The following is a 27,921-nucleotide window of genomic DNA, read 5'->3' on the forward strand; positions in this document are numbered from 1 at the left end:
GTCGCCCCAGCCGCCGAATGGGCCCCAAAATTCCTGGTGCTGACCGTGACGAAGCTAAACAATCGGTCACTCGCAGTGCGGTACTTTATGTGTTTCCTTTTTGGCCTGAAGCGACAGCAACCGGACCCCGAAACCCGCAAATTAGTCCATTTTCTTCACGCCTGTTTGGCTGCGATTGACATGCGCCTGCGGGAATGTTTATGATATTCTACCGAAATGGTAACAATTGGCGGAAAGGAAATGAACGTCGATTTATGCTTCAGATTACCGGCTGTGAATCGAATCGAAATGGTGATGCAAAAAACTTAAATAATGAACTCTGGCCAAGCCGCATCTCGCATGTTGGTGCGAACGATCTGCATTGCCATCTTGCTGGTGGGCCTGGGCCTAGCACTTAGTGCCATTTCGCTGACAAATTCCATGCTAATTATGCTCGCATCGTGATAAATAAAAAAGCATTGCCTCTCAAAACCGGGTGCAATAAATGGGAATCGTAAATTAATGTTATTGGCTTGCAATTTCTCCCGATTTTTAACGATGGCTTGTTGCGTCAACTCGATTGCGGATAAGATTGACAACCGTTCGAGAATTTAGCGTCCTCCCCTGAAGGTGTGAAGCACCTGTCTACCTGGTGGCTGCAGTGGAACCCACCTGTTTGACACGACGCGGTGTAAGATGCTATCCCATTCGCATCGAACCGTTCATCCCTGACATTTAAAAACACGACCGGTGGCTGCCGATCATTAGGCGGTTCCTTCGGCCATCATAAACTTAACTTATGCTGAACTGGTTTTAATGGGCACGATCGTTACTGCGCGATCGTTATAAATTCCAGTTCAGCGCCTCGAATAACAAGAAATCCGGATCAGCTCGGCTGCCCGGCGGGGCAAGAATGTTACAACACGGACCCGGCACCGGCCCCGCCGGAGAGAATAAAAAATCTCAGCCAATTATGCTCGAACCCTTTTTTCGGAACGTCAACGGAACCGGAGCACACTTCCGAAAGGGTACGGTCGATTGAGACATTCATAAATATTTCGTTCTCATACCGTACACACTGGCCCGGGGCCGACGGTGAACGATCAATCCGTTGTCTTGTAATTAATTATATTTGGGGCAATAGCAGCAGTAGCATCGATGGTTGTGTTACACAATCGTCCCGGCGCAACCGGGCTGCAGCGGGATTTATTGCTACCAGAGGGGACGGGATGCAATCCGATCTGCCTTCTGATGCTCGCTTTCTAATTGGTAGTTCCTGATTTGTTAACCGAACAGAAATTAACGTACAATGTTGGGCCCACCGATTGATCGAACCGTAAACCACATTCCGTTGGCTGGAAGACGCTTAATTTGCCAGATTGCCGCATGATTCTAAATGTTAATTCGGTTTTTATGGGATCGATTTATTGGTTTACTGGACTTTGAAACTCTGAGTGTTACAAAACGATACAAACCGGATCGGTTTAGTACCGTAGGGAGTGCCGACATCGAACTACAGTTCCCATGTCTTGGGTCGCTTGTTCTTGGAAGCAGATTGGGTTGCGGGAAAAGTTTTTGGTTTGCTTTTGACGAGAGAGCAAGTTCCGATATCAAACATGTCTCTTTTGCAACAAAAGAAACTCATTTCGTTTTTCTATCGCATCTTATAAATTGTAATTTTCCCATAAATCCATTTTAAAATCATGGTTTTAATAAGTTATTGAGCATAGGTTGAACTGTACTGAGTAACTTCAAATTGCAATAAACCTAAACAGAAATTTCCCAAGATCCTAGAACCGTTCTATTCGATTTGAAAAACATTCTTATAATAAACATTTGGGAAATTTAATGTATAATTATGCGTGTTATACACAAATCATACGAAGCATAAGGCAATTGAATTGTAGAATAATCTATCAACGGACTAGTGTGACAACTCCAGCAGGTAATTCGTACCCCAGCCTTAATCAAGTGAACAACTAGAAGAACATGGGGCTCTAAAAGGTCCAAACGCTGTCCTCCGTCCCTGCCGTCAATGTTAAGATCGTTTTCCCTGCTCCCTCCCGGGGGGGCAATGGCAGCCCGGCCGTGGCGCATTAATATTAGCCCATGTCGAGGAACCGTTTAGCGATAGTAAAAATGCTTTATGGACACCGGGACCGGGACCGGCTCTTTGGGTTTGCATTTTTCCTTTTTTCGCGAAACCCGACCCTCAAAGGGGCGGATCGCGCGGTTTGATCGTTTGTGGTTTCGCTATCGTAAAAGAGCCATCAGCGGAATGTATTGCTTCACATTATACACCTAGATTGTGTTGTTGCGGTGAAAGAGAGTCATTTCGGTTTGGGGAGAAAAAACAAACCCACGCCGATCCGGATGATGCAATGACGGGACTGTCCGTCCGTTCGGGAGGAAACATTTGTCTAAGTTGCTTCGCTTCCTATTTTGTGTTTTGAATACTGCACTCGCCTTTCTTCCAAACAAATCTCACCCACTTAGGGGCTCACGATCAGTTCCCATCAGGCGCCAAGTGTATACATATTTTTAGACGCGTAACCGGAGCAACATATTTATGCTCGGCCAAAGAACAATCTCCCGAAGTGGAGCTTTCGCTTTCACAAGCCACGGCCAGCACGGAAGCAAGAGTGTCACAAACCCCCGGGGGAGCCGATGTACCACAAGGTGGCTGTGTGTCTCTTCGGGTGTCATAATTCATACCCTCGCGGTAATGCCCGGTCCCCTTTCGGTTGCCGATCCGGGCGCCGTCTCTAAATGGGATCACTTTAAGTCACCGATTATGCTAATTGTGTGAGCGCCGCCCAGGGTGCCACTTGGGCTTCGCAGGTGGCACCCCGGTGCTCGTAAATCACGCCACCGTAAAACGGGTCCATTCGCGCAGACAGCGCAGGCTGGGCCGTTCCCTCTAGATGTTTACGATGCGAACGTCCACCAGCTTGACATCATCCTACTCGGCAGAAGTCTCGCGATGGCCTCGAGGAAAACCAATGTGTCATCCGCACGTCCGGACGTCCGTTCGCCCGGGTCGGGCCCCGTCCCGGTCAGTGAAAGTGAGTTTTCCACACCGTTCGCCACTTCCGAGAAACGACGTAGTATTATCACACAATTATGAATATTATCCAACCTCAGCCATTTTCGGCGGGGAGGCGATGTGGCGAACGAGACGGCCGTTCCGTGGCTGGCCGCCGCGTAATGGCCGCTCCGGGGGCTTTCTCTTTTCGAGCCCGCACCGGCGGGGTGTGATAACGGCACCCCGAATGGTCTCGACCGATGGCCAGCGTTATCAGGAGCCATGCAATCGCCACCTTCGCGATAATCGGTCGAACCCCGCCGTGGTTCCGGTATCCGGGGCGCGGGTGTGAGGCCAACAACGGTACGAAACTGAGATGACGCAATGGATGGATGTGGACTGACGACTGCCCTTTGTTGTGGGGTGCTCCTGGCTCGATCTGATGGAAGCATCTTCGCACCAGTGATCGGTAAAACAGACCCTCTCACCACTTAATACAGCCTATGCAAACGCCCGAGTGATCAAACTTGTAAGGTGCCTTTCGAAAGGGTTACTTTTCACCGCTGTGACCGCTCCCAGCGAACCGGGCAAGCCCATTGACTATTAATAAGATAAGCTCGATCGTCTCGTGAAACCCCGCGCCACGAAAGCTCATTAAAAGGCGGTGATTGCGCATTTCGTTAAATGGTTCACTGCAGCCGACGGTGACATAAGGCACGTGTTGACGCCCCTGAAGATCACCCGGACCCGTCAGGTCAGGCGTTGGCCGTTACAAAATTGGAAAGCAATCTCTTAATTCGCCCATTCGGTGGCGAGCGGAACCAAACCGAACTTGCTGAACTTGATAATCTTTCGCCCCGCTAGATGTCACGGAGGTAACGTTCTCGTCGGAGACGCACGTCGAGCAGCCGTCCGGTCTGTCGACCAAGGAGTACGTCGTGATCGCCGTGTGCAGCCTCTGCTTGGGGCTGATCTACATCGCGTCGGTTTTTCTCTACATCCACGTGAAGAAGCGGAAGAATAGGTCGGGCACGGAGGACGACCCGGACCATGGGATGAAGAACGACTACTCCACGTACCAGCAGAACGACCAGGTAACGTTTGGGGTCGGCATGGGCACGACGGTCAGTCCGTTTGGTGGTCAGGCCCGGGCCAGCTTCATCGGACGGAACGCACTCGGTGGGAGTCAGCGGCAGAACGGACCGGGTGGTGGACCGGGAGGACCCCACCGTGGTCTGGCGAACGTGGGGCTGCACGCAGAGGAGATCGGCATCGTCAAGAGCAACCCGCTGCTGAAGCACTTTCCCAATCTGAGCGACAACTCGGGTTTCATCAGCGACAACTCCAACTCGGTGTCGGAGTTTGAGGATGACATTACGACCGACGTGGAGAAACAGGTAGGTAACGAGGCCGGGGGGCTCGCGGGAAACGCCTTGTGCGGCCTCTGAACTTGATCGGATTCGTTCACAGATGCAGGGTGGCAAGCACCAGCCAAAAAACTACTCCGGGCGTACCGAACTGGATGGCGAACTTCGCCTTCAACAGCAACAGCAGCAACAGCAACAGCATCAGTCGGTGCTCCTGCACCACCACCGTCTCCACCAGCAGCAACACCACCTGCTCCAGCAAGACCCGCTGAACTCTGGTGGCCAGGATACGGAGTGCCTGCCCGAGGAAAATGTGTCCATTGTCGAAGAACTGAACAACGAAGAAAAGCTCGAAAGTATGAAGTCTATCGTTAACGGGACGATGCGCCGGAAGCTGTACTTCAACCCGGCCTACTTCGAGCCGCACCTGCTGGTGGTACGTGGCCGGCGATCCCGACCTTTGGGGGGGCTAATTCACTGACGCATCCTCACACATCCATTTTCTACCGCAGGCACCACCACCGGCGGCGGTCGAGTTCCTGAACAAGATCCGCGAGGTGATCACGATCGCCAAGTACAAGATGTCCTCGAAGCGCTTCCAGCCGTCGCTGAACATCATTCCGGAGGAGCAGCAGCAGGCGGCCGGCTCGGAGACTTACGCGGCCGTCCCGACGGCCCCGGCCAGCCGCCGGTCGAGTCTGATCAGCTCGCGCAAGGACAGTTCGCGGAAGAGCGCCTGCTCGGGCTGCCCGGGGTGCGAGAAGAAACCAACCACGGCCGGCACGGACTCGGTCCTGGTGCCGTCGAGCAACTGTCGCAACTGTGGCGACAAGCAGAACAGCATCCGGAAGTGGCTCGAGGACGTGTCGTCCACGCACGAGCACCACGCCGGCATCGCCGAGGACGATTGCTACGGTAGCAAGTCGAACCTCCTGGTCGCCGACGAACGTGGTGCCGCCGGGAGTGACTCGCCAGCGAACGATGAGGGTGATGGGCCAACGGGTGGACACACCAATGCGGCCTTCACCGGTGACCAGCAGCTGGATGAACGCGCGGCTCCTGAATCGCTGCCGATACGGCCGGACATCAAGAAGCACCCGAAGCACGGCCACCGACCGTCGAAACATGGCGGGAGTTTACCGAGTGACACTTCGTCCACCTCCGACAACGAGACGATCGTGGCGAACAGCGTAAAGGAACGGGCGTCGGTCGGTCGGGTGCCGTCGACGAGTAAGTCGATCCGCTCGGACCAGAGCTCCGCGCCCAAGATCGTGTCGCACAGTCTGAAGGCGGACGTGGGGGGCAATAAGTTGGGTCGGCTGGCGTCGCAGCCGGATGACGCAGGCGTTGGGGCGCTGATGAAGAACGCCAGCTTCATCTACGAGGAAGGGCCGAGTCGACCGGCACCGAGCAAGCAGGAGCTGTACATGCGGAACACCAACAACTCGGTGGCCAATCTGGACACGAACAAGGTGTACGATAAGCGCGACCTGTACGGGTTGGCCGGCAGTGAGATCTACAACAACCCACAGTTCGAGGCGTCCCCGCTGATGCCGCACAAGGCGCTGGCCACGGTGCACTCGGTGCACCACCACCACAAGCCGGGTCACGGCCGGAAGTCGGGAGGATCGCACACCGGAAGCCTGGGCGCAGCGATGTCCGGCCGGCGTCACCACCAGGAGGTGGTGGACCAGTACGCGAACGTGAAGGCGAGCGTGATGCGGATGCGAAACATCAGCGAGATGCCGGACATGGTGTACGAGGCGCTGGCGATGGATCAGCGCAAGATCCGCTCGTGGACGGAGCGGCACGCGATGGGGTCGGGTCCGGTGGTGGACCCGGTGGCGGACTACCAGCACCCGGACTCGTCCGACAGCCGGTTCAGCAGCATCGATCGACACGAGCGGTACCGGAACGAGAAGTTCTTTCACGATTTTTTAAACTCGGACCAGGAGGGCAGCAACACGCTCGGGAACCGGTCGGGCAAGGGGTCGCTCCCGCGCTACCAGCCGGACTCGCCGATCTACTCGCGCAAGTCGCCCCACTACCTGATCGTGGACTACGAAACGGACAGTCTGGAGCGCGTCACCTCGAAGACGCCGGTCAGCTTCCACACGGCGTCCACGACGAACAGTAGCGATCTCGGGTCGCAACCGTCGCCCTCGCTCAGCACGGCCCTGCCACTCGAGGAGGAGGTCGAGATACGGAACGCGGTGTACGATCGGGTGGAGGGGTTTAGGAAGGATACTGACACGATCAAGACGGAACGCGAAACGGTCAGTATCCGGTCCGACGAGTATGAGGACGTTCCGCAGGCCGCATCGGCCCCGAAGGTGCCGAAGATCAAGTGCGACACGCCGTTTCAGGGCAGCATCACGATTGAGGTGGAGCACAGTCCGGACGACTGCGAGCTGTCGACCGACAGCGACCAGTTCGAGCCGGACACGCTCGACCGGAAGCCGAAGAAGAGTGGTGCTGGTGCTGGGCACGGTGCGTCCGTCAGTCGCCATCGCAGCAACGTCTGGGAGGGTGATCGTACGGGGCGCTCGGGTGCACCGGGGATCGAGTCCAGCCTCACGTCACTACCGGCCGACCTGAATAATCACTTTGTGCTCAAATCGTCCGGTTCGTTCAAGCACGAAACGACCTTCGGCAGTCTGCGGGAGATCTACGAGTCGAAGAACCCGCCCAAGGTGCCGCCGGCTCGGGGCTCGTTCAGCAACCTCGCGGAGCTGGACGTGAAGTCGGGCAAGCTGCTGTCGCTGGAGACGCGACACTCGCGCCGGCAGCGTACCAACGTGGTCGATGCGCTCGTCCCGGTTCCGAAACTGGTGCCCCCGGATCTGATTCCTCCCGAGGCGGATGCAATGGCCCCGAGCACGCTCTACGATCACCCACGGTTGCAGCTGAAGAAGGTCGAGGACTACGGGATATCGCCGAAGAACTTGGCCTGCTGGAGCAGCAGCGACAAGTTCTCGAACCCACCGACCGGGCCGGCCCCGAAGCCGCACTTCAACACGAGCGACGCGTACGAGTCGATCACCAGTCTGACGGCCGACAGTGACTCGACCCAGTTCACCGGCATCTCGGACAACGACCGGGCGACGACGGCCAGCAGCAGCGGCACGCCGCCAAGCAAGTCGGGTCGGTCGGGTGGCAAACTGCCCAACTACAGCCACGTCCACAAGGGCCCCACCGACCACGGACTGTACATTAGCGAGAAGTCGGAGTACGCTCGGGTGGTCGACGGAACGCTGCAGGAACTGCAGGGCGGTGGCGGAAGTTACCTGACGCTCGGGGAGCTCAACAGCAAGAACTTCCTTCAGCAGGTCGACAGCAAGATCTACGATCTGCGCACCCGTCAGTCGCAGGTGGCCATGAGCAAGGCAAAGTTCATCGAGGACATCGACAAGATCGAGGTCCTGTCGACGAAAACACTGTCCACAAACTACAGCTATCCGATCAATCGCAACGGCTCGGTGAAGGACGACCACTCGGAGGACGGGGGCAAGACGGGGCTGTACGAGATCAGTGGCCCCATCCCGATCGCCACGGTGGTGGACGTGCCAACGAAGGTGTTCCGGGTCGAGCTAAATCAGACATCAAACGGGATGCAGATCGCCATGGGACTGCGCGATCGGGTCAAGAAGTCTAAGGACCTGAAGAACGCGTGGAAAAAGTTCATCGGCATCGCGACGGCCAAGTTTAACGGGGCCAAACCGAACGGTGACTCGGAGCTGGAGAAAACGTCCGACTCGTCGGACATTGTGGACAAGGACGAAGGCATCTCGTCGCTGATCGACGACTCTTCCGGTAGCGGGGCGTACGGCGGGGTGCACTATCAGCAGCACCAGCAGCTGTTGCGGCCCCATCACCATCATCACCGCCGCCACCGGCAACCACCGGTGGCGGAAGACGCTGAAGCGAAGCCTTCGACTTCAACGCGCAACATCACCATCGTGCGGAGCAGCTCGAGGACAAGTGCCAAGGAGCAGGACAGCGGCTACATGAGCGCCGATTCGAGCGAATCCAAGCTGAAGGGCAAGCTGAAGGTGTACGAACGGTTCAACTTCAGCCCGCTCGATGCCGGTGGACCGGACGGTCCGATCATCGAGGAGAACAAGTACGAGATCTGCGCGGTCCAGGACACACCGCACGCACCGGTTGGTGAGGGTAGCAGCAGTGAGACCCCCGTCGGCACCTCCGATACGCACCGAAGCGGAGGATCATCGGCGTCCAGCGGCACGACGATCGGTTCGCGGCACGAGCGAACGGTTACCCGCCCACGATCACCACCGCCACCGTTGCCGCCCCCGAATCCCCCTCCACCACCACCACCGACGGCCACGATCCCGACCAAAAAACCGTTCGCCGGCACGATGAAGCCCCAAAGCAAACCACCACCGCCGCCACCGGCACCACCGGCGCCACCGGCCGCCACGATTGTAACCCTTTCGTCGGGGGCCACGCCACCCACGTCCGGGCCGCAGCGATCCCAGCAAGGAATCTACTTCAACAACGACACGATCAGTGTGCGGGTTTACTCGTCGGACGACGACGATAAGTTCGATGACGGCAGCGACGATGCGTCATGCATTTCCGAGGACGACGATCTGGATTCGCACCTGGACGATGTTTCCGAGTCCGGTGCGGAGAGCGTCGAGACGCATTCGGTGTTCTTCAAGAATATTCGCAAATCGACGACGGCGGCCTCAGCGGGCGGGACCACCCTGGGATCCGTCTCGTCGGATCACGCCGTGGTCGCGGCTGTGCATTGAGAAGGGCCGGCCGAGCTTTAGGATTAGAGAGCAACACAAGCATGTAAATTGTCTACGTCCCGTCCCGACGGACAGACGGACGCACACCGTTCGAGATTGAGTTAATGTACCTCCACAAGTATTGAGCCCAACTTCCGGCGGGCTGCTGTGCTGCACCGCGCGCCCTGTTGGGTGGCCGGACGACACACGGACCACCGGAACGGCTTCCTAGGTGACTAAGTGTAGCTGTAGAGACCGCCCCCTGGCAACTGTGCAATGAACGCGGAACGTATGTGCAATTCGTGGTTCAAGGGCCGTTTGCAATACTATTATTTATTTTCGCTTCTTAGAAACGTAAGGCTATCGTGGGACGCGTGAACGGTGATCGGATGCATGAGATTGTGTTTTATTTGTTTGTTTTTATTGTTGTTGAATTTATAGATGGCACACCGCTGGCACATCTTCCGATCGCCAATCGATACTCGTTCCGGTAGAAGGCGCTTAAGACACACTCGGCTTCGGCTTGGCACATTTCATCGGGCGTTTCAAGTTTTGCTTTTCTGTTTGATACTAATTCTACTTTTGCTCTATTTCCTGGTACGTTTTAAGCGCGATCTACTCCCCGTATCGACTTGCGATCGGAAAAGTGTAGCGAAATGGTCCACCGAATGTGATACACGACGACAGCGCCCTGTTGACCTGTTTTCGTTTGGCAATTTAAAATGGCAATATTTTTCGTTTACGATTAAACCTACAACTAAGCGATAGTAAGTTAAGGGAACGAAGCAATACTAGATGCAGTACGCAATACGTAGACGCTAAGTGGCAGATCCGCTTCCCGCGGGGAAACCGTCACCGCAATACACACTAGGCCGGATATGTGCAATACAATACAACGATCCGTGTTAAGGTTTTTTTTTCTCTTTTAAAGCTTCAGTAGCATGGAGAGATGCAATATTAACGTTAGTTAGTGTAAAGTGCCTTCCGATGGCGTTAAAAGTAAGCTAAAGTAAGTGCGCACCCGCTCGGTATGATAGTTGTAGCCAAGACACAGCTATGATGCCAAAAACAAATTCTTCGCAACTTTTGGGCCGAATCGAATCGGGATCGTTCAAGCAAGTTAACTGTTAGTTACGATCGTGTTTTTTTGTTTACTTTGTCCATATTTTACTTTTGTTATTCCTAATCCTTGTGTTCCGTATGCTACTGTACTGAGCTGAACAAGGCCGGGCGACGTTAGCTTCATAAGTACCTGCCAAAAACGATGGTTTGTAGGAACGACGCCGTCGTACTACATTCCAGCAAACGCAACACTGAGCCGTGGCGCGTTATAGTAATAGCTAATTCTTAACATGTTTTACAGTAAGCTAAGCAAACTATTTATTCGCCGCTTCTTGAAGGTAGTAAAAGTTTCCCATTTTGCGCATAGTGCACTTCCCTGTCAGTTAGTAAAAATCATTCTGTCTGCCTCTCAGTTCGGTTTAATATTTAAAATAATGTTAATGTTGATAATGTTATTAACAAGCTGTTAGCAAGATTAGTTTTTGTGTTACTCGTAGCCAGATAACGTTTTTAGTGAATTTGAGATTAATTTCTGCGCAACGATAGCCTAGGTTTAGTGTAGCATCATTTAGTGATTTTGTTTCTTTTTTTCTCACTCTGATTACAAATAAGGACGAATGTATCGCTGAATAATATAGCAAAATGCCTGAAGTTGCTCATCATTTCGGAATTCGTAAACTTGGAGCTGTGTACAGAACTGACTCGAGGACGAACGAAAGCACAGATTTAGTTTTTTTTTTCATCATCATAAATTTCGTCAACTTACTATAGGACACGCGAGTTATGGTAGATCAATTCCTGTACGAAGGATTTTATGTAACAATAAATCGAATAAAGAACTGTTTTTAAATAAAATCAAACTCAGCAATCCCTGTTTGATTGTAGATCGAAGAACCTGTACCTCAATTGAGATGCCAAGAAAATCAAACTTCTCGAAAGAGAACGAATTAAACGGAGCAATCTTCTCGTGTATTTCTCGGTCAAATTACATCATATTTCCAGTTTACCAAAGCGTGACGCATTTAAGCTTCCTTATTTAAGGGTTTGGTTTTACTCTAATCAAGCTTCGGGGTGGCAACTTTAAGCTTTCGGTTTCTTTGGTAACGACCCGAACGCAGATATCACTGTCCCCTTCGTTCCGGTCGCTGTCGTGGTGAGAGTAGGCTGAATAATGCCGCCCGGTTTCAGCACGTTCACCACCGTCACCGGCACGGCCGCTCCCAGCATGCCCGGAGCGGCACCCAGCACACCCGGTTGATCCCATTTCGATTTCCTCTTTTTCGACTCCTCCGGTTCCATCCGCTTGACGCCGGTTTGAATTTCCGTTTTGGTGGCTTCTTTGCGGGCCTTCTCCACCTTTTCCATTTCAACCATTTGCGCCTTGGCCAGCTCCTCGTAGTACGACTCTTTGCCCCACTTGAAGGGATCGAAAAACTCCGGCGGATAGTTGGTGCCGAGCTCGTTGATGTCACAAAAGTGGATCAGCTTCTCGTAGATACTCGGATTTCGAAACTCTTTTCGCTCCTGAATGATACGGTTCGTGTCCATGGTGGAGTTTTTCATGCGCTCGTACAGTGCCGCAATCTTGTCCTGTAGTTCCGGGGGACACTTTCCTTTCGGTTCCGGCGGTAAGCTAAATCCGTAATGCTTCGACCGATCCGGCTTCTGCGGGGTGGGTGTTTCTTCCGCTGCCGGCTCCTCTTCCGATTGGTCGACCACTTCGGCTTCGTGGCGGGCTGGCGAATTATTTTCATCATCCGAAACGATCGTGTCGTCGATGTAGCTAACTAATCGCAACGCCTTTCTACGCTTCGGCCTTTGTGTTTCGGTATCGCTCCGGCCGGTTCCTTCGACGGATTTAGTGTTGTTGGTTTGCGTCGACGGAGTACCGGAGCTGTCGGAAGTTTCACGAAGCGGTGTTTGTTGCCGCGATCGAACCTGCAAGAGCGAAGCGATTGACGGTCCGACGGTCCTCTGAATCCGCCCCTATCATACAAACCTGAGACACTGTGCTGGCCCCTTCGGATTGTTCCGATTCTTCATCCGTTCGGCGGTCATCCTCATTTTCGGAGTCGGTATAAGTTGCCGTCAATGAGGCCAAGGCGGAATTTCTTGAGCTCATGCTGTATTTTAAGCGAAAACTACCAGAATTATTCTGCTATCTTCCTGCTGCTCAGCGTTTGTTTGTTGTTTTGATTTGTTTGACGTTTTGTTCCCAAAAGGACGCAGCCATTTTGAGACATAAAAAAACAGTGTTTGACGAAAGTATACGGTTAGATAAAACAGTTATTGGACGAAGGGTAAATTCCACAATAGAAAACTATATTGCGAAAGAACAAACATTCTCATTGAAACTCTGCGGGAAGCATATCACCAGATTATAATTCAGTTTTAGTACAACTCAGATTATATATTTAGTTTCGGTTCCTATGTAAAACATTCCAACAGTCTAGCTTTCGACAGGTATTTTTACAGCTGGTTATCGTCCGGATGATAAAGTTCGCTTATTAGACGGTATATGTACGACGGAGCATTGGCCCCACTGAAATGGAAAAGAATTGCTATTAGCTCCACGTACAATTTTAACTCTCTTGATCGCATCGCATACTTATTCGTGATGAACAGTGTAACCAGCTCCGGGGGAACATAATCGAACAGCGGGTTGTAAACCTTCGTAAAACGGGCCGCATGAGATTTGAAGGGCAGTATTGCTTCGGTGTTGCCGAGAATGTTGAAATCTCCCTGCTCGTAGTTACACAAATGCACCGGCGCCAGTTTGTACGTTGGGGCGAGCACAATAACCGGCACCGAAAAGTGCTTTGCCGATAGGGCCAAACTGTACGTGCCGCAGACCGCTTGCAAGCCACCGTTCGCTAGCACGGAGTGGGTGCCGACGATGACCTTATTGATGCGGGACATAATCGCAAAGATAGCAGCGTCCGGAATGAGGGTCGTTTGAATTTTCGCCCGCCCCAAATTGGCTGCCAGTTGTTGCCCACGACAATCCGGGGCACACTCCACCACCACCACCTCGATCGGGCGCGTTTCGGCCGCCTTCTTGAGAAACTTTTCCACCGCACGCGAGTACCCGATTGTCATAATCAGTTCCGCCGAGTGAATGTGTTCCGCTGCCTGCGTGGAAATGCTATCGGCCGTTGTTTCCAGCTCGGTTTCGATCTCCGACAGGTGATCCAGCAGGGCGTTCTTAAGCTCCGGCATCGGTTTCGAGTAATCGCCACGCTCCGAGTCTGCATCCTGCGTTACCAGCTTGTGGAGGGACAGTACGGTTTGTGCATCGTCCACGTTCTTCACACGCGATGAGTCGTACTCTTCGCGCACAATCTTCATCACGCGACGGGTAGTGTTGGCGATCACAATGTCATGCGGCAGGGCCTGGGAAAGGATCACTCCGTGGGAGCGGATTAGGGCCAGCAGTTCCTCTGCCGTGTTCCATTTTCCTTTCGTCACCAGTTCTTTCAGCAACGACAACGTCTTGGAGGTAAGCTTGTGAGACCCGGATGTTTTGCTGTGCTTATGGAAATGGATGTTTTGAATGACCTCGAAACGGTGAATGTTGTAGTGCGTCTTACCGGAGTCGGACATCGTGGATAAATCCGTAAATATTCTGAGATGGATCGAACAAGGTTTGCTTGCTTTCTTCCTTCATTTTGTGCCGTAGATCCAATGTTGACGTGCGAATGTTTCGCGAAGGTCCTGTGAAAAGAACTGTCAAACTGCTTCATCGATGCAACCGTTCATCGACAAAAATGTTTGATTTCAACGTTGCAAGTCTTAAAAAATGTGCATAGTGGCACAACACAAACGCATGTTTTGGGCCGACGGATTGAAATATGTTTATTAAATTTCGAAATCTACTAACGAAGAAGACTTATGTATGATTAACCTTTGAACTCGTTCCTCCGGAATGAGGTTCACAGTTTATGAGTCACCCTGTTGATCAAATGTCAAAACAACCACCGCGGGGCGCCGAGCATAAAGAAAACAATACTTTGTTTTGGCGAAGGAACAGTTTAGATAAGGCTTTGTTTGATTCTTAATCCGCGACGTGACCTAAAATCTACAAAAGCGTATCGCGCCATTAAATCAGTGAAGTTTCCGCGTCTTCGTTTGTTGCGCCAGCAGGATACACAGAATGGCCACCGCAAACCAGAGTCCCACATCGTTGATCACCACGAATGAGGAGTCGTTCGATTTCCTTTTCAAAATCGTCCTTATTGGCGATTGCGGAACGGGTAAAACGTGCATTGTGCAGCGCTTCAAATCGGGAAACTTTATCGAGAGCCACGGCAACACGATCGGAGTGGACTTTTCGATGAAAGCGGTCACGGTGGACGATAAGAAAGTTAAGGTACGTTAAGACCACATGATAGACAAATGGTCAGCTGCGTGACTAAGCAAAAGGGCAAAGGCCAGTCAGTAATTAGTGAAACCAGTTTGTACTGAGCATCGAGTGCTTTCTGCGCATTTTCAGCTCCAGATCTGGGATACCGCCGGTCAGGAACGGTTTCGCACCATTACGCAAAGCTACTATCGATCAGCGAACGGAGTTATAATCGGTAAGTGTTGACTCACGCAAATGTTACGAAGCCACTGGGGAAAGGACAAAGCATTACCAAACCACGCGATGTGTTCTAATTCCACAGTGTACGACATTACCAAACGTTCGTCCTTCTTGAGCCTGCAGCGGTGGATAGACGAAGTGCGAAGGTACACGGCCTCGAACGTCATGATATTCGTGATTGGCAACAAATCGGATCTGGACTCGATCCGGGAGGTGGAATTCTCCGAAGCCCAAAACATGTGCCAGTACATACCGGAGGTAATGTTCGTCATGGAAACGTCGGCCAAAGATAACCGGTTCGTCGAGGATGCGTTCATGACGTTGGCCACCGAACTGAAGGTACTTGAAAGGGTAGTATTGATAATACATATTTCGATGGTTTACCGTTTGCTTTCGTACATTTACAGCGTCGACACGATGGTGTCCTGGCAAGTGAAGCCGAGGAGGCCATTACGCTTGGGAAGGGTAAAGCCTTGTCCGCTAACAATTGCAGTGGGTTGTGTGGTTTGGCGTAAAACTTATACACCCGATTTACCAGCACCGGAATTACAGGAACAGGAATGTGAACCACTAGCCCCGAACCGGAAATCCGGATGTAACGTTTTTATTTTATCTTAAGTCGTCCAAATCAAGAGCCCCCGTTCAATGCCATTAACTTAAGAAACTAAGCACTAATATACAAGACCATTTCATTGATTTAAACTTGATAAGTCCCACAAGTTTTGTGACCTAAACGCAGGTTCGAAGTTGTAGCCCCACTATCCAGAGTAATCGATTGTTCACGATCCAGAGGAATCGATGTCGTGAATGGACCTTAAATGTACATAGTGTGGGTCAGCCCACAAGCAAGTATGTGTTAACTAATTTGTAATAACTCAAAACCTATGGGATGCTGTTCCCGAAAGTATATTTTACCTGCACCTGAAGCTACATAGTAATAAGCGCAGAATGTTACAAGACGTGGCCGGTTCGCTAAATACTATTTTGGCAAAGCTACGAACATCGTATTTATTTATTTAATCAGCTCTATCGAAACTATTTTTACAGGCAATTGTAAATATTTAGAGTGTATTTTAAAAGAAGCAGATCTGCCCCGAATAAAGTGTTTTAAATGTGACCCGGATCAAACCGTCCTGTTGTGTCCTTTCTGTGGTCAATCAAAAAATCACCTGCACAGCATGGTTTTTATAGTCACTGATCACAATCTCCCAATCGGGGCTGACGCAAATACCTGAAATCCAGTTAAATTTACCGGCCGAGTCGCCCCTCGAACCGAGCGCCGTCACAAACTGTCCGCTCGGACGGTAAACCAGTATCTTAGTGTTTCCGCCATCGCCCACCAGTATGAACCCGGCCGGATCTATTGCCAGCACTTCGGGATACTGAAACTGCCCATTGATGGTGCCAGTCTGTCCAAACTCCAGCAGCTGGTCACCGAGTTTGTTGAACACTTTGACGCGTCGGTTCCCTGCGTCGAGCACAATTACGCTGCTATTTTTGTGAACGGCAATGTCGGTAGGATTCTTGAGGTCGGTCATGCGGGATGATACTTTCGTTTGCGATCCCGCCATCAGCTGGTCCTTCGTTAGCCGTCCGAACTGTGCCAGAGGCTTACCGTCGGTTCCGCTAAGAGACTGTGGAGTGGAAAAGCAAACTAAGAGACTGTGGAGCGGAGGACATCACAATTACCTGTATCCTATCATTCCCTGTGTCGCATACGAATATGGAACCATTGGCAGCTACGGCAATTCCCTCTGGGGATCTAACGTGTGGACATTGCAAATGGGACAGTTAAATTTCAGAAAACTGAATCGCGCATTCTACTAACCTTAACTGTCCCGGTTGGTCACCTTTGGAGCAAACTTTGCGCACCAATTGACCATCGTGAGAGAAAATAAATATGCAGTGCTTCCATTTGTCCGTTACGTACAGTTCCTTCCGTTGGCCATCGAACGCTAGACCTTGTGGGTAGCTCAGCTCTTCATGCGTTATTTTCTGCATTATTTGACCATTTATCCTGGAGGAAGAGGTTTCAATAGAGCAAGATATGCTACGCCCATTGGATTGACCCGTTCTTACTTGTTGATACCGAAAACGGTGCGACATTCCGAGCCGGCCACATAGAGGAGAGGCTTTTCTATGAGCTCATGGTTCCAGGGTGCAAAGCCTACACCCGATGGTCGCTGGCAGTGACTCCAAAGAAGCCGAGGCTTGTAGGCATGGTGTCTGGTGATCAAACAAACGCAATCACCATCGGAATGTTTCAATTTACATTCGGAAGTTAAACGTACTTATAAAAATACATCAATGACGCTTCGGAAGAGTTCGGATGCAGTCGGTGCTTGTGGGCCGGCGCTAAGCTTGTCTGCCGCTTCATGGGATTTTGGGATTCGAAGATCGTCTCTACCTTTAGTTTTTCCTGCCAAAGGAATTGAATAAGTGCCATCGTTAGTTTCGAGTGACAACTGGCACCCGGAAAGCTGATCATTACGCTACTGAACAGGACACGCTCGCGGCCCCACAGTGACACTTCCTCCAAGATGATCGACATGTTTTTGTGGAGCTTAAGATACAGTTGCACCGGATCGTGCGATCCTTGGATGGGATGACCGACCGAGCTCTGCAGTTGGACGATTTTTTCCCGCACTACCTCGTGCGAGCATACGGCATCGTTTAGTATTCCTTGCGAGGCGTCTGCAGCAACCGGATCGAAGGATACGTTCGACATGCGAAGCGGTGAGCGGGCGATTTGTATCGGCACGTAACACGGTAGCATCGTTCGACAGGCGACATGAAAATTTGAACAAAATAGAACATGTTAATAAGCTAGAGCAGAGCAAAACGTGCCCGGCATGTGTCCAAAGTGCGGGAGCACTAGTTATCGTTTGTTTGACCGTCGTAGCCATTCGCCGGGGTTCGTCGTTAGTTTGCACGTCGCACGCGAAGAAAGTTCAATCAATTTCACCTAATAGCTCCGTTTGTTGCTGTTGGAGGGACAAAATTTTGTTGCGGAAACACACGCGAATCTCGTCATTAATCTCCTCGAAGCGCTTCTGAAAGTAGAAAAGTAATGTTTCATCAATCATAAATGAAATTCTGTCAAAACGGAACGACAATATCGTTTATCCTTTGGAACCGTTGGAAGCTTTATTGCCCAAATAAAGAGAACACTCACAATGTGCGTGACGATAATATATGATTATAAAATATTGCTTCTTTTTGAAAAAACAGTGAAACGGTTCAGTGAACACACAAATTCACCGACCACGAATGGAATGCGTGAACCTTACAAACGAACCTACCGATTCCGCTTTGCATAAAATCACCTCACCGAAAACACGGGCCGGGCCAAAAATTTAACATTCTGCCGGGGCGCCCTGGCTACCGACCAATTTCACCGAAGACAATCGATCGGCCCCACGATGCGGCTGAAATTTTAGGTTTTGCAACTTTTACCTATCGACGGCGCATAGTTTCGTCCCCCGGGTTCCTTCCGTTTTCGGGCTACGGATATCAATCGGTGCAACAGCAACGGGGGATGGCACTTGCTCCGCATGCGCAATGAGCAATGCGGATCACTGTCGGAAACACATTGGGCCACGTGCTTCGATTCGCATTCGCAGCACGTGGTCACTACAAATAAAGATCTCCACGACCGGTCGTGCTAAAGTGGAGTCTAATGCCTTGTGAGCGGAGCCCTACCTGTTTCTGCTCGCCTTGTCCGCTAGCAACGACACCGTTGGGGGAGGCATTAGTTTTCTTACATAAAATAACCATTTAAATAAACGACAATCGTTATCACCTGGCCGCTATTTTCGCTTTGCAAAGCACTGTTTAGTACTCGCCGGACGCGATCTTTTACCACTTTCACGGTCAGTCACAGTAAATTATTCGCCACAATGCTTCGATAAAATCGAATGATAAGAAAGGCTGTTTACTTTTTCACGACCTTATTTTCACTCTCGTCCGGCATCCGGCTGTCCTTCCGTATCACTTGCGATCGCATGTGATCTTGCGCACCAGCGCCGGATGCTGGTCAAACACAGTTTGGCAGCGCGTCACCTGTTTTCTCCTGCGATTCTTGCGTTCACTTCACTTACCTTATATTCGATCAGTTTGTGATCCAAGTTTTCGACCGCCGACTTCAGCTGACCTTCGAGCTGGCCAACCTGGCGAGCCAGTTCGTCCACGTGGACAAGCCAGCAGATAGCGCAGAGCATCTGCAAACATTGGAAACAAGACGTTGGTGTCCATTTCTTCATCTGCCCTACTTCTGTGTCGTGTGAAGGGCAGTAAGGTATTGTTAAAGGGAACACATTTTCGTTCAGTTAAAAGTTGATTGGTTCGTGTCAAGTTCGTGTCCAGAGAAACTCAGAGGACAATTAAGACAGCAAAAGATTAGTTTTGTTGTCGTCCAATTATTTGAAACGGATGCCAAATATCGCAACACCCAATGAATGCTCCCCAAAACTGAAAGTAATACTCACAGACATGCAATGCTCACACATGTCCATCTGTGTTTCGGCCACTGTTTGGCACTTGGAGCACTGCAGAATCGCGCCCGGAGCAAGTTTCTAAAATGGTCAAAAGAACACAAGACAACAATGAAGAAAAAGACCTTAATTGAAGTTGTTTCGCAGCCGCCCAACATAAAGGAAACCAAATAGGATCGGTCGCCCGATAAGTGACCATCAATTAGGTCACAACGAACACACACCCGGGGCGAGATGATGACATGGGGCGAACGTGATACCGAGAGTTCCATTACCTTTTCCAACTGATAGCTCCCCACGGGCGATCGGTGGGGGGTCAGTCCTGCGCCTGGTGTTGGGTGCATCATCTGGAGCATGTTGTCGATGTGAAGGTTCGAGGGAAGCGAAGCCAGGTCAGCATCCCTTAGCAGTTGCTTCGTGTCGCAGGTGGTGCAACTGATGTAAGCTAATTCGTAGAACTGAAAAGTTAGGCAGGGCAGTTTCTCTAGTCTATGGAACTCACTTTTGTCGGGCTGCTTATGCCAACGATCTTCCAGGCAGTGCAAACAGAAGGTGTGCTGGCAATTCAACATCTTCGGCGCGGTTAAACGAAGCTCACACAAGCCGCAGTTTACCAGGGCTTCGATTGTTTTGGACATTTCTCTGAAAGCAGAGCATAATTAACGAACACTTGCCGTTTTGTAGTACATACCAGACGCACCTCTTAATGCCTTCGTAAGAACTACGTGGAGTAGAGCCCTCGAGAGAGTCGGTCCGGAATGGAATCGCCATTGCTGGGCTTCTCACCGAGTCGTCGTACGAAATCAGCCTACTGTTACGACTTCCGTGTTGCATGTTGCGGTCCGCTGTTTGCGTCTTACCTTGGACAGCTTCGACAAGATAGTCTTGGCCCAAGCAACCACCAACTCCGTCCTGCCAGTGCGTTCTGTTTTGCGATTGAATCTTATCACCCGGACATTCGTGCGGCTTCATGTTTCTGTCACTAAATTGTATTGATTAAATCTATTTGATCAATAGAACGATTCGAATATATGAGGTTGGTCAAAAATTGGGTGCGGCGGATCCCAGCAGGTTATAAAGCCAGAAGGACTTTGTTGCGTAGTTGCAACTTCACTGGCACAGTTTTTACACAAATTTGTCTTGTAAACTAAATTACCTTTAGCGAACCTCTTTTTTCAAACAAAACTAAACAAAATGCTATAAATACGGCCCGGTCCGTTCTACTAAAAAAAAAAAAATAAAATAAACAAAATGCTATCAGGACGGCGAACTGTGTAAACCTGTGTGATCGTCCGTGCAGAGTACGATTATCATTCGCCGATGTTCAAATATTCAAATTAACTGATCGCTTTCACTTTTCGTCCTATCCGCACGTAGTGGCTGGTGGCCGCACGTCCGGAAGAATTCTGATTGGGATACACACACACACTTATGAAGCCAATTGTTTCCCCACCATTTTGAAGATGCACCACCCGAACGCCAAGTGTCGTCTGCCACGGCTGGAAAGTACGTGTAAGTACATCCACACCAACCAGTTAGCCCCAACCCTCGCCTCGCCTTACCGTCCGGCGTGGTCCATTCTGCTACCAGATCGACCGCCAGTGGCGTCGTCTTCAACCGGCGGCATGCCACGGCGTCGCCAGCACAGGCGGTTTCCACTCGTTCGCCATTTCTCTGCCGATTCGCGCACGCGGCTTCAGTTGCAGTCCTGGCCATTCCGTCCGTCCGTCCGTCCGTTCGTCCACTTAAACTCTTTTTTCCCGCTGCGACGCGCTTTAGTCGAGCTCGGAGCGCACAGCGAAACGGTTTACTCTTGTGGCACCGTTTTGTGGTTTTTCCGTCGCCGTCGTCGCAGTGTCTGCATTCTGCCTCTGCGCAGTCTGTCTGCAGCGGTTTCTTCAGTGCCGCGGGGCTGAGGTTTAGTGCTTCCGAATTCGAACCGCACCGTTCCGTTCGATCGACGTCGCGGATCCCGGCTGGCTGATACCCCCTGCCTGACGAGGTATGGGATAAGTGAATGAGCGTGAAATTGAGCTCATTGAGGTGCCCTGGAACCTGGAAGTGGTGTGTTAAAATGTGCCCCAACTAAACGTCGGTCGGTGAGCCACCGATAGGTGCCAGTGACACAATTATCTGACGTGTGTATCCACATCTCGCATGATATCGATATGACTGGATGGATCCTTGATTAAGTGGTCGGCCCAGTTGCGGAGCAACTCAAGTGTGTTCGCCCAAGAACTTTGGTGACCGAAAAGGGTATAGTGTTGAAGGTTTTATGCGAATTCTGACCCATTCCTAGGTCTTCAAGTTTTAAGCAGTGCTGTAGGACAAGCCTTTGAAGCGTAAGTGATCCTGTTCTATTTTATCACAGCGGTCGAGAAGATTTACACTTGGGTTGGATTAGGGAGTCCACCTCTTATCTGGTGGCTTCTCAAAACAGACACTATCGCTAAGTGTGTGTAGGTCATCGAGGCCACCTTTTCCACGCGCAGAGGATACGTGACCGAATGGATTTTCCAGTTCCAAACTTTTTCCAATCCACGTTTGCCTGGGCGTTTCTGCCGGTGGGGGCTGTTTCTGTGGTTTTCCTACATTCCAGCCGAACGTGCGTGTCCACGGTGTGCCAATTGTGTGTCGCCTCGGCCATCAAGACGCCGCCCTTGGCTGGGTTTGACCGTGGCCGGGCTAGGGATGAAATTAAAAGTAGAATACCACGACCCACCAGTGTGTGGACAAGTTCAATTTTCCTGCCCTCCCTACTGCCGTCCATCCTGGACCTTAGCCTTGCCATTCGTGCCTCCCCGCGAATGGAGCCTCGAGTGCGGCTGATTTACTCCGCATCCGGAGCGTGATGCGAGAGTGAAACCGATGTCGGCCATCGTGCGGCCGAGCGGTCGCTTTCGTTCGACGGGCGGATGATTGTCATCTCGCAGTGAAAACTGGTGGACATGCAACGCCAACCTGTTGCCGGGGCTGCGCTACAAAATTGCTCGCAAATCGTTAGGTCATATGGCGGTCCATCCAGATACTTTGTTCCGACGGTTCCGTTCGTGCTGGATATATCCAATGCCCCAATGGCACGAACCGTGATAATTAGCATCGTTCAGGAATGTCTCAATTTCTTCGACTTCTATTTCTGAAAAGGAAGGAAGCTGAAATTGGAAGCTGTGGGGCGTAGGTTCCAGGGAGCATGAAAAGCGGCCCGATTCCTTACCTCAAAAACAGGGATGCGTGTTTGACTAATTAAATAAAACCGGGATGTTCTATTTTCTCCCAAAAACACGATGAAAATTGATTGAGCAGAGTGCGTGCCTCGTTGGGCTCCATTTTCTCTTCACGTGTACGCCATGGCCACTGGCTTGGCAACTGCAAGTGCACTCCGATGCGTAGAAGCTGTAATAAGGCTCGTAGCCGGTCGGCTCGAAAAAATAACTCGTTTCCGCCCTAACTCAAACACGCACACGTCCGACGTGCCGGCCGCCAGTACCGGTAACTACTGCACCAGCCCGCCATCTCTTCCGGCTTCCGATAACCTGACGCTGCCGGCAGACTCGCTCGCTCTATTCACTTTCCTTCGAGCAGACCGAGGTACCGATGGAAACCTTGACCCAGTCCTGTAGGATGTGCAAGATGCGCTCGATCCACCGAAATGATGAACGGGTCATCGGCGGCGGATTTCTCGCCGAAGGTGTGTCGTCCTGTCCCGACCGACCGACACGATGAATGTGTGAAAGTGAGCCTTCGCTGCAGAATTTCGAATTGCATTCGGGAGTTGTGCGTATGGGCCCCGTTTCGGTGTCAATGTTTGCCTCATTAGCGTGCTGAGGTGGTGGCCGGTGGTTTATTAATGTTTTCTTGATTTGTCCGTCGCCTGGCCAGTCGTTTGTGTTCGATGGACACCGAATGCGACCTGCGGCCGCTTTATCGGATGCTAGTTTCGCTTTACCGTTTAAAAGACAACTCGTTGAAAGTGTTATTTTATCGGAGGCTGATAGGTGGAGCTAGACACTTTACAGGGAATGTTGCCAATTCACTCATCACCATCAATTTAGTCCTCAATAGGGTCATTTTAAAGGGAACTCTGTTGAACTATTTCTCATGGCATGGCTTCTGAAGCTTGCAGTATGATCGAAGACCGTTTCTGTTTGAGGCTTGTTGGAATGCTTTCGTGGTAATTTCTCGCTTCAGGACAATGGACGCGATTTGGTGCCTTTTGTGGGATCAGTTGGCAGTTATCCTTTATCAATCACTGGACAAGCACCAGGCACATCTATCCAAACATTAATAGATACTTTTGGAACTATCTCCACGAAAAAACAACTTCAAGCTGCTTTTGCAAAAAACCTGTTTAAAACTTAAGTGCTCCTTTCAATCGAATAATTCTTCACAATGATAGGCGAAGCCCTTGAACTTTTTGGCTTATAATAAAGAGAACGAGAAAATCGATTTTGTTAGGTAACATTGACAAGCGCGAGACGTTTTTACTGTTTTATAGACCTCTGGAGAGACCCATAAACAACCAAACGTTTTATTGCATGTTACGAAAGTTCGGCAGAGTTGTGAAGAACGCTTTTTTTCATCAACCCGGAGTGGAGTGTGTCTTGTTGACCTTCCCTTATGCTTTCCATTTTTTTTTTCATGTTCACATCAGTCCCGGTTAATCGTGCCATTTCATGCTCAATCGGATTAAATTAGCATCGTCGCCGGGGGAACATTTACAGGAGTCAGGAGGTTTCTCTTTTTTAAGGAGCTCAGAGTGCGCAGGTGGGCCATAAAAGGGGTTCCCGGGATGCCGCTCGGATGAAAGTCATTGTTGTCCTGTACGCCCTCTTTTATTTTCTTGCGCCGCGACGCATCTTCCGCCCTGCAGTAATATGGTCGCGAATATGATGTAAATTATCTTTTATTCATGACACATTTCGTTGATAAGTGCACCGAAACAGCTCACAAAGTGAAATCGCAAGTGCATCGCAAGTGGCTGCAATAAAAACAGGGAATTGGAGAGCTACCCAAAGGGCCTAAGGGACAATGCGCAATTCCAGCGTATAATTTGGCTGCGATCGACGCCAAAAGCATGCCATCGAGGCACACCAATTTTGGAGACCAACCGTCCCGCCGGCTCTGCGGCGTGTACGAGTGGGCCAAGTTCAAGGTCGGAGAAGGCTTGAGCAGGTTGGGGAACGACCGGACTGCGAAGATGCCCTTCCGGGGCCCATGGCCCTCTGCAGCAGCGCCGTACAAGTGACGCATGCAGTGCTCCTTGAACCTTCTTCCCGGGTTCGATAAGTGGTCGAGAATCGAGTGCTGAGAAGTGAAATTACTGACCAAAAAAAACGAGGTCATCCAAGGAGACTCAGAGACTGGTCCGACGGGGTCATCATCGTTGTCATCGTTCGAGGATCGTCCTAAATTTCGAATTTCTCTCGTCCCACAACCGGGTGTGCCACTTTCCGAGTGCGTTTCGGGCGTCGGTCATAATTCTGCCAGAAACACCAGAAAAGGGACATCAGCGGAAGTCCCCGTTTGGGTTGGGGCTCGATTTCGTAAATCACCGAATGCTGGAAGTCCCCATCCTCATCCGCAGCAAACGATGACATAGATCATCCGAATCGAACCGGCTCGTTTGCCGTGGCGTAGGGATAAAAATGAAACTCCGCCCGGGTGGGGATCCACGCTGTAAGGCGGGCAAATGGCAGTTGCAATGCTCTGTGTGCTGAAGATGAAAGCGTCATTCCTGGTGGTCGGGTCAGGAGTTTCGGTATTTCTGCTGCGCTTTTCCTTTCTTCGCATCGTTATCGGCCAGCGCGGGGAAAAGAAACTTTCGTCTTCACTTCTCCACATCCGGAGCTGGGCGAAGAATAAGTCACGGCGTGGAGCAAGGAACCCGGCTCCACACGGTTCAGTCACTCGGTCAGTGTCTCACGGACACGGCACGGGAATGTTGGTTCTTGGTGGTCGGATCGTGACTAGGAAACTGGTTTTTCCGGACGTACGGATGGTGAGCCCGCTGAAACGTGTCCAAACAAGCGAGCGTCTTCCGATCTTCGAGCAGGATCTGAACGCCACCTGGTTCAGTGGGACGATGAAGATTGGGGTTGGATGAAGATGGCGGCCGGCTGCCTGACCATTGCAGGCGTTAAGTGACAAACGGCGCATAGGCTGTCGATGGTATCGTTGCCTTCTGAAGTTTACACGGAAGCCAACACGGGGAGGTACCGACAGCCGGTAATAGAGAGCCAGATGTGAGCAACGAGCTGCACCTGGTCCGAGGGCGGACAGCCGAGCATTAGCGAGCAATTGGGTTCATAATTTACGATTGTTACGTGAAAAGGTGTGAACGACAGAAACAGAAAGTGAATCGGGATGCATTCTGATGTAAGGACGAGTTGCTAATTAACAGACCCTGGAGGAATGAGCTTCGAACATCCAAAATGAGGATTACCACTCATAAAATAGAATCTAATTTGACGTTCAATATTTTCGGTTAATGGGTACTAACATTGATTTAATTTGAAGTTGTTTTTTAGATCCTTCGGCTCAATATTGTAATCATAGTTAACTTTCTACTTTGTACATCTTCCCTTCCAGTGTCCTTGTGGCGTGGAGGCTTTCAGCGGTGATATCGGATCTCCCACGTGCGCATCGTTAATCAACATGGAAATTCGATGGCAGCACAGTGTCGGGTCGCTTCTGCTTCTAGCGCTGATAGCGGCATTCGTAATCGGGACGGCACAAACAGAACCACATTCAGAGCTGACGGAAAGCAGTCGGAGCTCCTTTGCCGGGGTAGAAAGCGGCACGCAACCCGGTGCCGGCCACTTTCGATTGGCAGACGAGCTAATTGCTGCGCGTGCGGAACCCGGAGCCGACGCGCCGCAGAAGCGGCCGTTGGGCAAGGAAACGAAAAAGTACCGGAAAAAGTACGTGTCCGAAGACGATTATCGAAAATCGATGCCACGCGTCGAGCGGCAGCCTCCGGCGCACGGAACGGCCGAGCCAGAGGTGACCCAGCAAACCAGTGGCACGGCCAAATCCAGCGAACCGCACAGCAGAAAGAAGCGCTTGATCTGGGTTACGGATGATGGCCGGTTGGCGCTGCCACCCGGCACTTCCCTGACGATCGCGCCTACCATCGCCCTGCCTTTTGTCCGATATCCGCCAAGCGGGTTCCTATCCAACATATCCATCAGTTTGCCCATAACGAGTGAGTAGAGAGCGAAAGGGCTCATTCCCTGGTCGCTTCCGTCTCTGGTACTAATGTGTTGGGTGTGTCTTTTTCTCGTCGTTACAGTTGACTTTGATAAACTGGGGCTCACGGATAATCAGAATCCGCTCGGAGTACTGCCGCCCCTGTTTGCCAGATCGATGGGCCAAGCAGCCGGTTCGGCCCTGGCAGACTACGTGTCGGACTACATGCGTGTGCGGAGACGCAAAAGGAGCCTCCCAGACCCATCGAATGAAAACTTCAAGATCACTACCAACACGCTGGATGACGAGGGCGAGCTGGCGGTACCACAGCTTCCGTCCGAGCACAAGCACGCGTTTCACGGTGGCGAGAGGTAGAGGCTGTCACGATCGCGTGATCGATTACGAAGAACTTATCACTAACCTCGAGCACTTCTTCACAGAGCGTTGCTGTACGTAGTTGTGGAAGATTTCATTGCCAATTTCGGACTGGATGGAAGAGCGTGTATGCTCCGTGCCATATGTGAGGTGCACTCGAAGTCGATAGAAAAGTTTGGACTGATCGGAGAAATGATGAAACTGTTCTTTACGTAAGCTATCAATATCGTTGCAATATGAATTGTCGTTCAACAAAACCGATCCTTTCCGCAGAGCCTCGTTGTCGCCATACGCACAGCATTTAGACGAGTACGTGATGGCGGAAAAGATTGGACGTGGCCAGGACGGTCCCGGCGAGTGTTTCCCCTACTACAAGGATTGTCCGCGAAGTCTGTTCCGGTCGTCGAACAACTTCCAGCACAAGTATCATCAACAGCAGCAGGAGCGCCAGGAACAGCCCGACGAGTTGGAACGGGACGAGGACGAGGATGGCTTCGGTAACGAGATTCCCAACGATTCGAGAGAGGCCGAATTCTTACTGCGGGAACCCCGCGCCAGCAGCTCGCGAAGTAGCAACACCAAAGAAAACACCATCGTGCAGCTAGAGCAACGTGATCTCACGGAAATGGCCATGTGAGGTGGCGCAGTGCACTACTACCCTCGGGATTGAGTCTGTGGTGCGTCGAGAGTTGATCCTTTTTTTCCAGCAGGACGATTAAGGATGGCAGTCAAGGATCGTATGAAATATTGTTGTTTGTTGTCGTAGTTTGTAGAACTGATGAACTAAGCACGATAAGTACGATAGCTTACAGAAGTCAATTGGTAATTTATTTTTGCTCGGTATTAAGCTCCGTAAATGTCCGATAGGCGGGTAACTTTCGCCAGACGGAGTGGGAAACTATGGAAAACAGTCGAACCAGTATGCTTGTGTAGAGTAGAAAGATTTTATTTATTGAAAAGAAAATTGTAGCAACAGGTGTCCATATTTTGTGCACTTGCCGCTTAGTGGCAAGATGTGAATGTAGAAAAATAAAGCGAAACTCGTAGTGTAAATAGTGAATAAGAATGAATTCCTTTTTGCGCTACTCTAAAA

At 51.1% G+C, this 27,921-nt stretch overlaps 6 protein-coding genes across 7 annotated transcripts in view; 3 read left to right on the plus strand and 3 right to left on the minus strand.

Moving 5' to 3' along the window:
• The window catches only part of LOC128267019 (uncharacterized), a 35,763-nt gene extending 26,614 nt beyond the window's left edge, over positions 1–9,149 (plus strand). The window contains exons 7-9 of the mRNA XM_053003810.1: positions 3,869–4,401; positions 4,475–4,807; positions 4,884–9,149. Of these exons, the coding sequence (XP_052859770.1) occupies positions 3,869–4,401; positions 4,475–4,807; positions 4,884–9,149 (5,132 nt within the window). The remainder of the gene's footprint in view (positions 1–3,868; positions 4,402–4,474; positions 4,808–4,883) is intronic.
• A 2,008-nt stretch (positions 9,150–11,157) lies between these two features.
• Positions 11,158–12,356, minus strand: LOC128267487 (SAP30-binding protein). Its single transcript, XM_053004328.1, has 2 exons — positions 12,190–12,356; positions 11,158–12,128 (listed from the first exon to the last, which is right to left on the minus strand). Exons 1-2 carry the CDS (start codon positions 12,310–12,312, stop codon positions 11,271–11,273), a joined length of 981 nt encoding a protein of 326 aa, XP_052860288.1. The 5' UTR covers positions 12,313–12,356; the 3' UTR covers positions 11,158–11,270.
• Positions 12,357–12,589: 233 nt separating this feature from the next.
• LOC128267332 (translation initiation factor eIF-2B subunit beta) lies at positions 12,590–13,883 on the minus strand. The gene is made up of 3 exons (XM_053004142.1): positions 13,781–13,883; positions 12,799–13,716; positions 12,590–12,732 (listed from the first exon to the last, which is right to left on the minus strand). The coding sequence occupies exons 1-3, from the start codon at positions 13,855–13,857 to the stop codon at positions 12,660–12,662; spliced, it is 1,068 nt and encodes a 355-aa protein (XP_052860102.1). The 5' UTR covers positions 13,858–13,883; the 3' UTR covers positions 12,590–12,659.
• Positions 13,884–14,219: 336 nt separating this feature from the next.
• Positions 14,220–15,870, plus strand: LOC128278030 (ras-related protein Rab-43). 2 transcript variants are annotated; one of them, XM_053016664.1, is made up of 4 exons: positions 14,220–14,559; positions 14,683–14,767; positions 14,855–15,111; positions 15,180–15,870. In XM_053016664.1, the coding sequence occupies exons 1-4, from the start codon at positions 14,344–14,346 to the stop codon at positions 15,285–15,287; spliced, it is 666 nt and encodes a 221-aa protein (XP_052872624.1). In that variant the 5' UTR covers positions 14,220–14,343; the 3' UTR covers positions 15,288–15,870. The 2 variants fall into 2 exon arrangements, with proteins under 2 accessions (XP_052872624.1, XP_052872625.1); XM_053016665.1 differs by having other exon boundaries at positions 14,689–14,767.
• A 59-nt stretch (positions 15,871–15,929) lies between these two features.
• On the minus strand, positions 15,930–20,099 carry LOC128268307 (RING finger protein nhl-1-like). The gene is made up of 12 exons (XM_053005359.1): positions 19,966–20,099; positions 19,768–19,907; positions 19,541–19,710; positions 19,260–19,346; positions 18,873–18,992; positions 17,738–17,825; positions 17,264–17,466; positions 17,064–17,191; positions 16,852–16,998; positions 16,601–16,789; positions 16,462–16,534; positions 15,930–16,406 (listed from the first exon to the last, which is right to left on the minus strand). Exons 1-12 carry the CDS (start codon positions 20,097–20,099, stop codon positions 15,930–15,932), a joined length of 1,956 nt encoding a protein of 651 aa, XP_052861319.1.
• A 5,820-nt stretch (positions 20,100–25,919) lies between these two features.
• On the plus strand, positions 25,920–27,465 carry LOC128267020 (uncharacterized). Its single transcript, XM_053003811.1, has 4 exons — positions 25,920–26,469; positions 26,557–26,824; positions 26,894–27,040; positions 27,102–27,465. Exons 1-4 carry the CDS (start codon positions 25,920–25,922, stop codon positions 27,463–27,465), a joined length of 1,329 nt encoding a protein of 442 aa, XP_052859771.1.
• The last annotated feature ends 456 nt before the right edge of the window (positions 27,466–27,921 follow it).

This window comes from Anopheles cruzii, chromosome 2 (assembly GCF_943734635.1).
Source record: "Anopheles cruzii chromosome 2, idAnoCruzAS_RS32_06, whole genome shotgun sequence".
Lineage (NCBI taxonomy): Eukaryota > Metazoa > Arthropoda > Insecta > Diptera > Culicidae > Anopheles > Anopheles cruzii.

What these genes read in the sequence shown, in the direction of transcription:
- LOC128267020 (XM_053003811.1), top strand. Translation starts at nt 25,920, where the DNA reads ATGGAAATTCGATGGCAGCACAGTGTCGGGTCGCTTCTGCTTCTAGCG. An exon ending in GCGTTTCACGGTGGCGAGAG is followed by an intron (nt 26,825 to 26,893) that starts GTAGAGGCTGTC and finishes ACTTCTTCACAG; the next exon opens with AGCGTTGCTGTACGTAGTTG. An exon ending in ATGATGAAACTGTTCTTTAC is followed by an intron (nt 27,041 to 27,101) that starts GTAAGCTATCAA and finishes TCCTTTCCGCAG; the next exon opens with AGCCTCGTTGTCGCCATACG.
- LOC128267332 (XM_053004142.1), bottom strand. Translation starts at nt 13,857, where the DNA reads ATGAAGGAAGAAAGCAAGCAAACCTTGTTCGATCCATCTCAGAATATT. An exon ending in ATCCACGATGTCCGACTCCG is followed by an intron (nt 13,717 to 13,780) that starts GTAAGACGCACT and finishes CCATAAGCACAG; the next exon opens with CAAAACATCCGGGTCTCACA. An exon ending in ACACTGTTCATCACGAATAA is followed by an intron (nt 12,733 to 12,798) that starts GTATGCGATGCG and finishes TTTCCATTTCAG; the next exon opens with TGGGGCCAATGCTCCGTCGT.
- LOC128267487 (XM_053004328.1), bottom strand. Translation starts at nt 12,312, where the DNA reads ATGAGCTCAAGAAATTCCGCCTTGGCCTCATTGACGGCAACTTATACC. An exon ending in GGGCCAGCACAGTGTCTCAG is followed by an intron (nt 12,129 to 12,189) that starts GTTTGTATGATA and finishes TCGCTCTTGCAG; the next exon opens with GTTCGATCGCGGCAACAAAC.
- LOC128278030 (XM_053016664.1), top strand. Translation starts at nt 14,344, where the DNA reads ATGGCCACCGCAAACCAGAGTCCCACATCGTTGATCACCACGAATGAG. An exon ending in TGGACGATAAGAAAGTTAAG is followed by an intron (nt 14,560 to 14,682) that starts GTACGTTAAGAC and finishes GCGCATTTTCAG; the next exon opens with CTCCAGATCTGGGATACCGC. An exon ending in CGTTGGCCACCGAACTGAAG is followed by an intron (nt 15,112 to 15,179) that starts GTACTTGAAAGG and finishes GTACATTTACAG; the next exon opens with CGTCGACACGATGGTGTCCT.
- LOC128268307 (XM_053005359.1), bottom strand. Translation starts at nt 20,099, where the DNA reads ATGCAACACGGAAGTCGTAACAGTAGGCTGATTTCGTACGACGACTCG. An exon ending in GGAGCTATCAGTTGGAAAAG is followed by an intron (nt 19,347 to 19,540) that starts GTAATGGAACTC and finishes TGACCATTTTAG; the next exon opens with AAACTTGCTCCGGGCGCGAT. An exon ending in TGTGTGAGCATTGCATGTCT is followed by an intron (nt 18,993 to 19,259) that starts GTGAGTATTACT and finishes CAATGTTTGCAG; the next exon opens with ATGCTCTGCGCTATCTGCTG.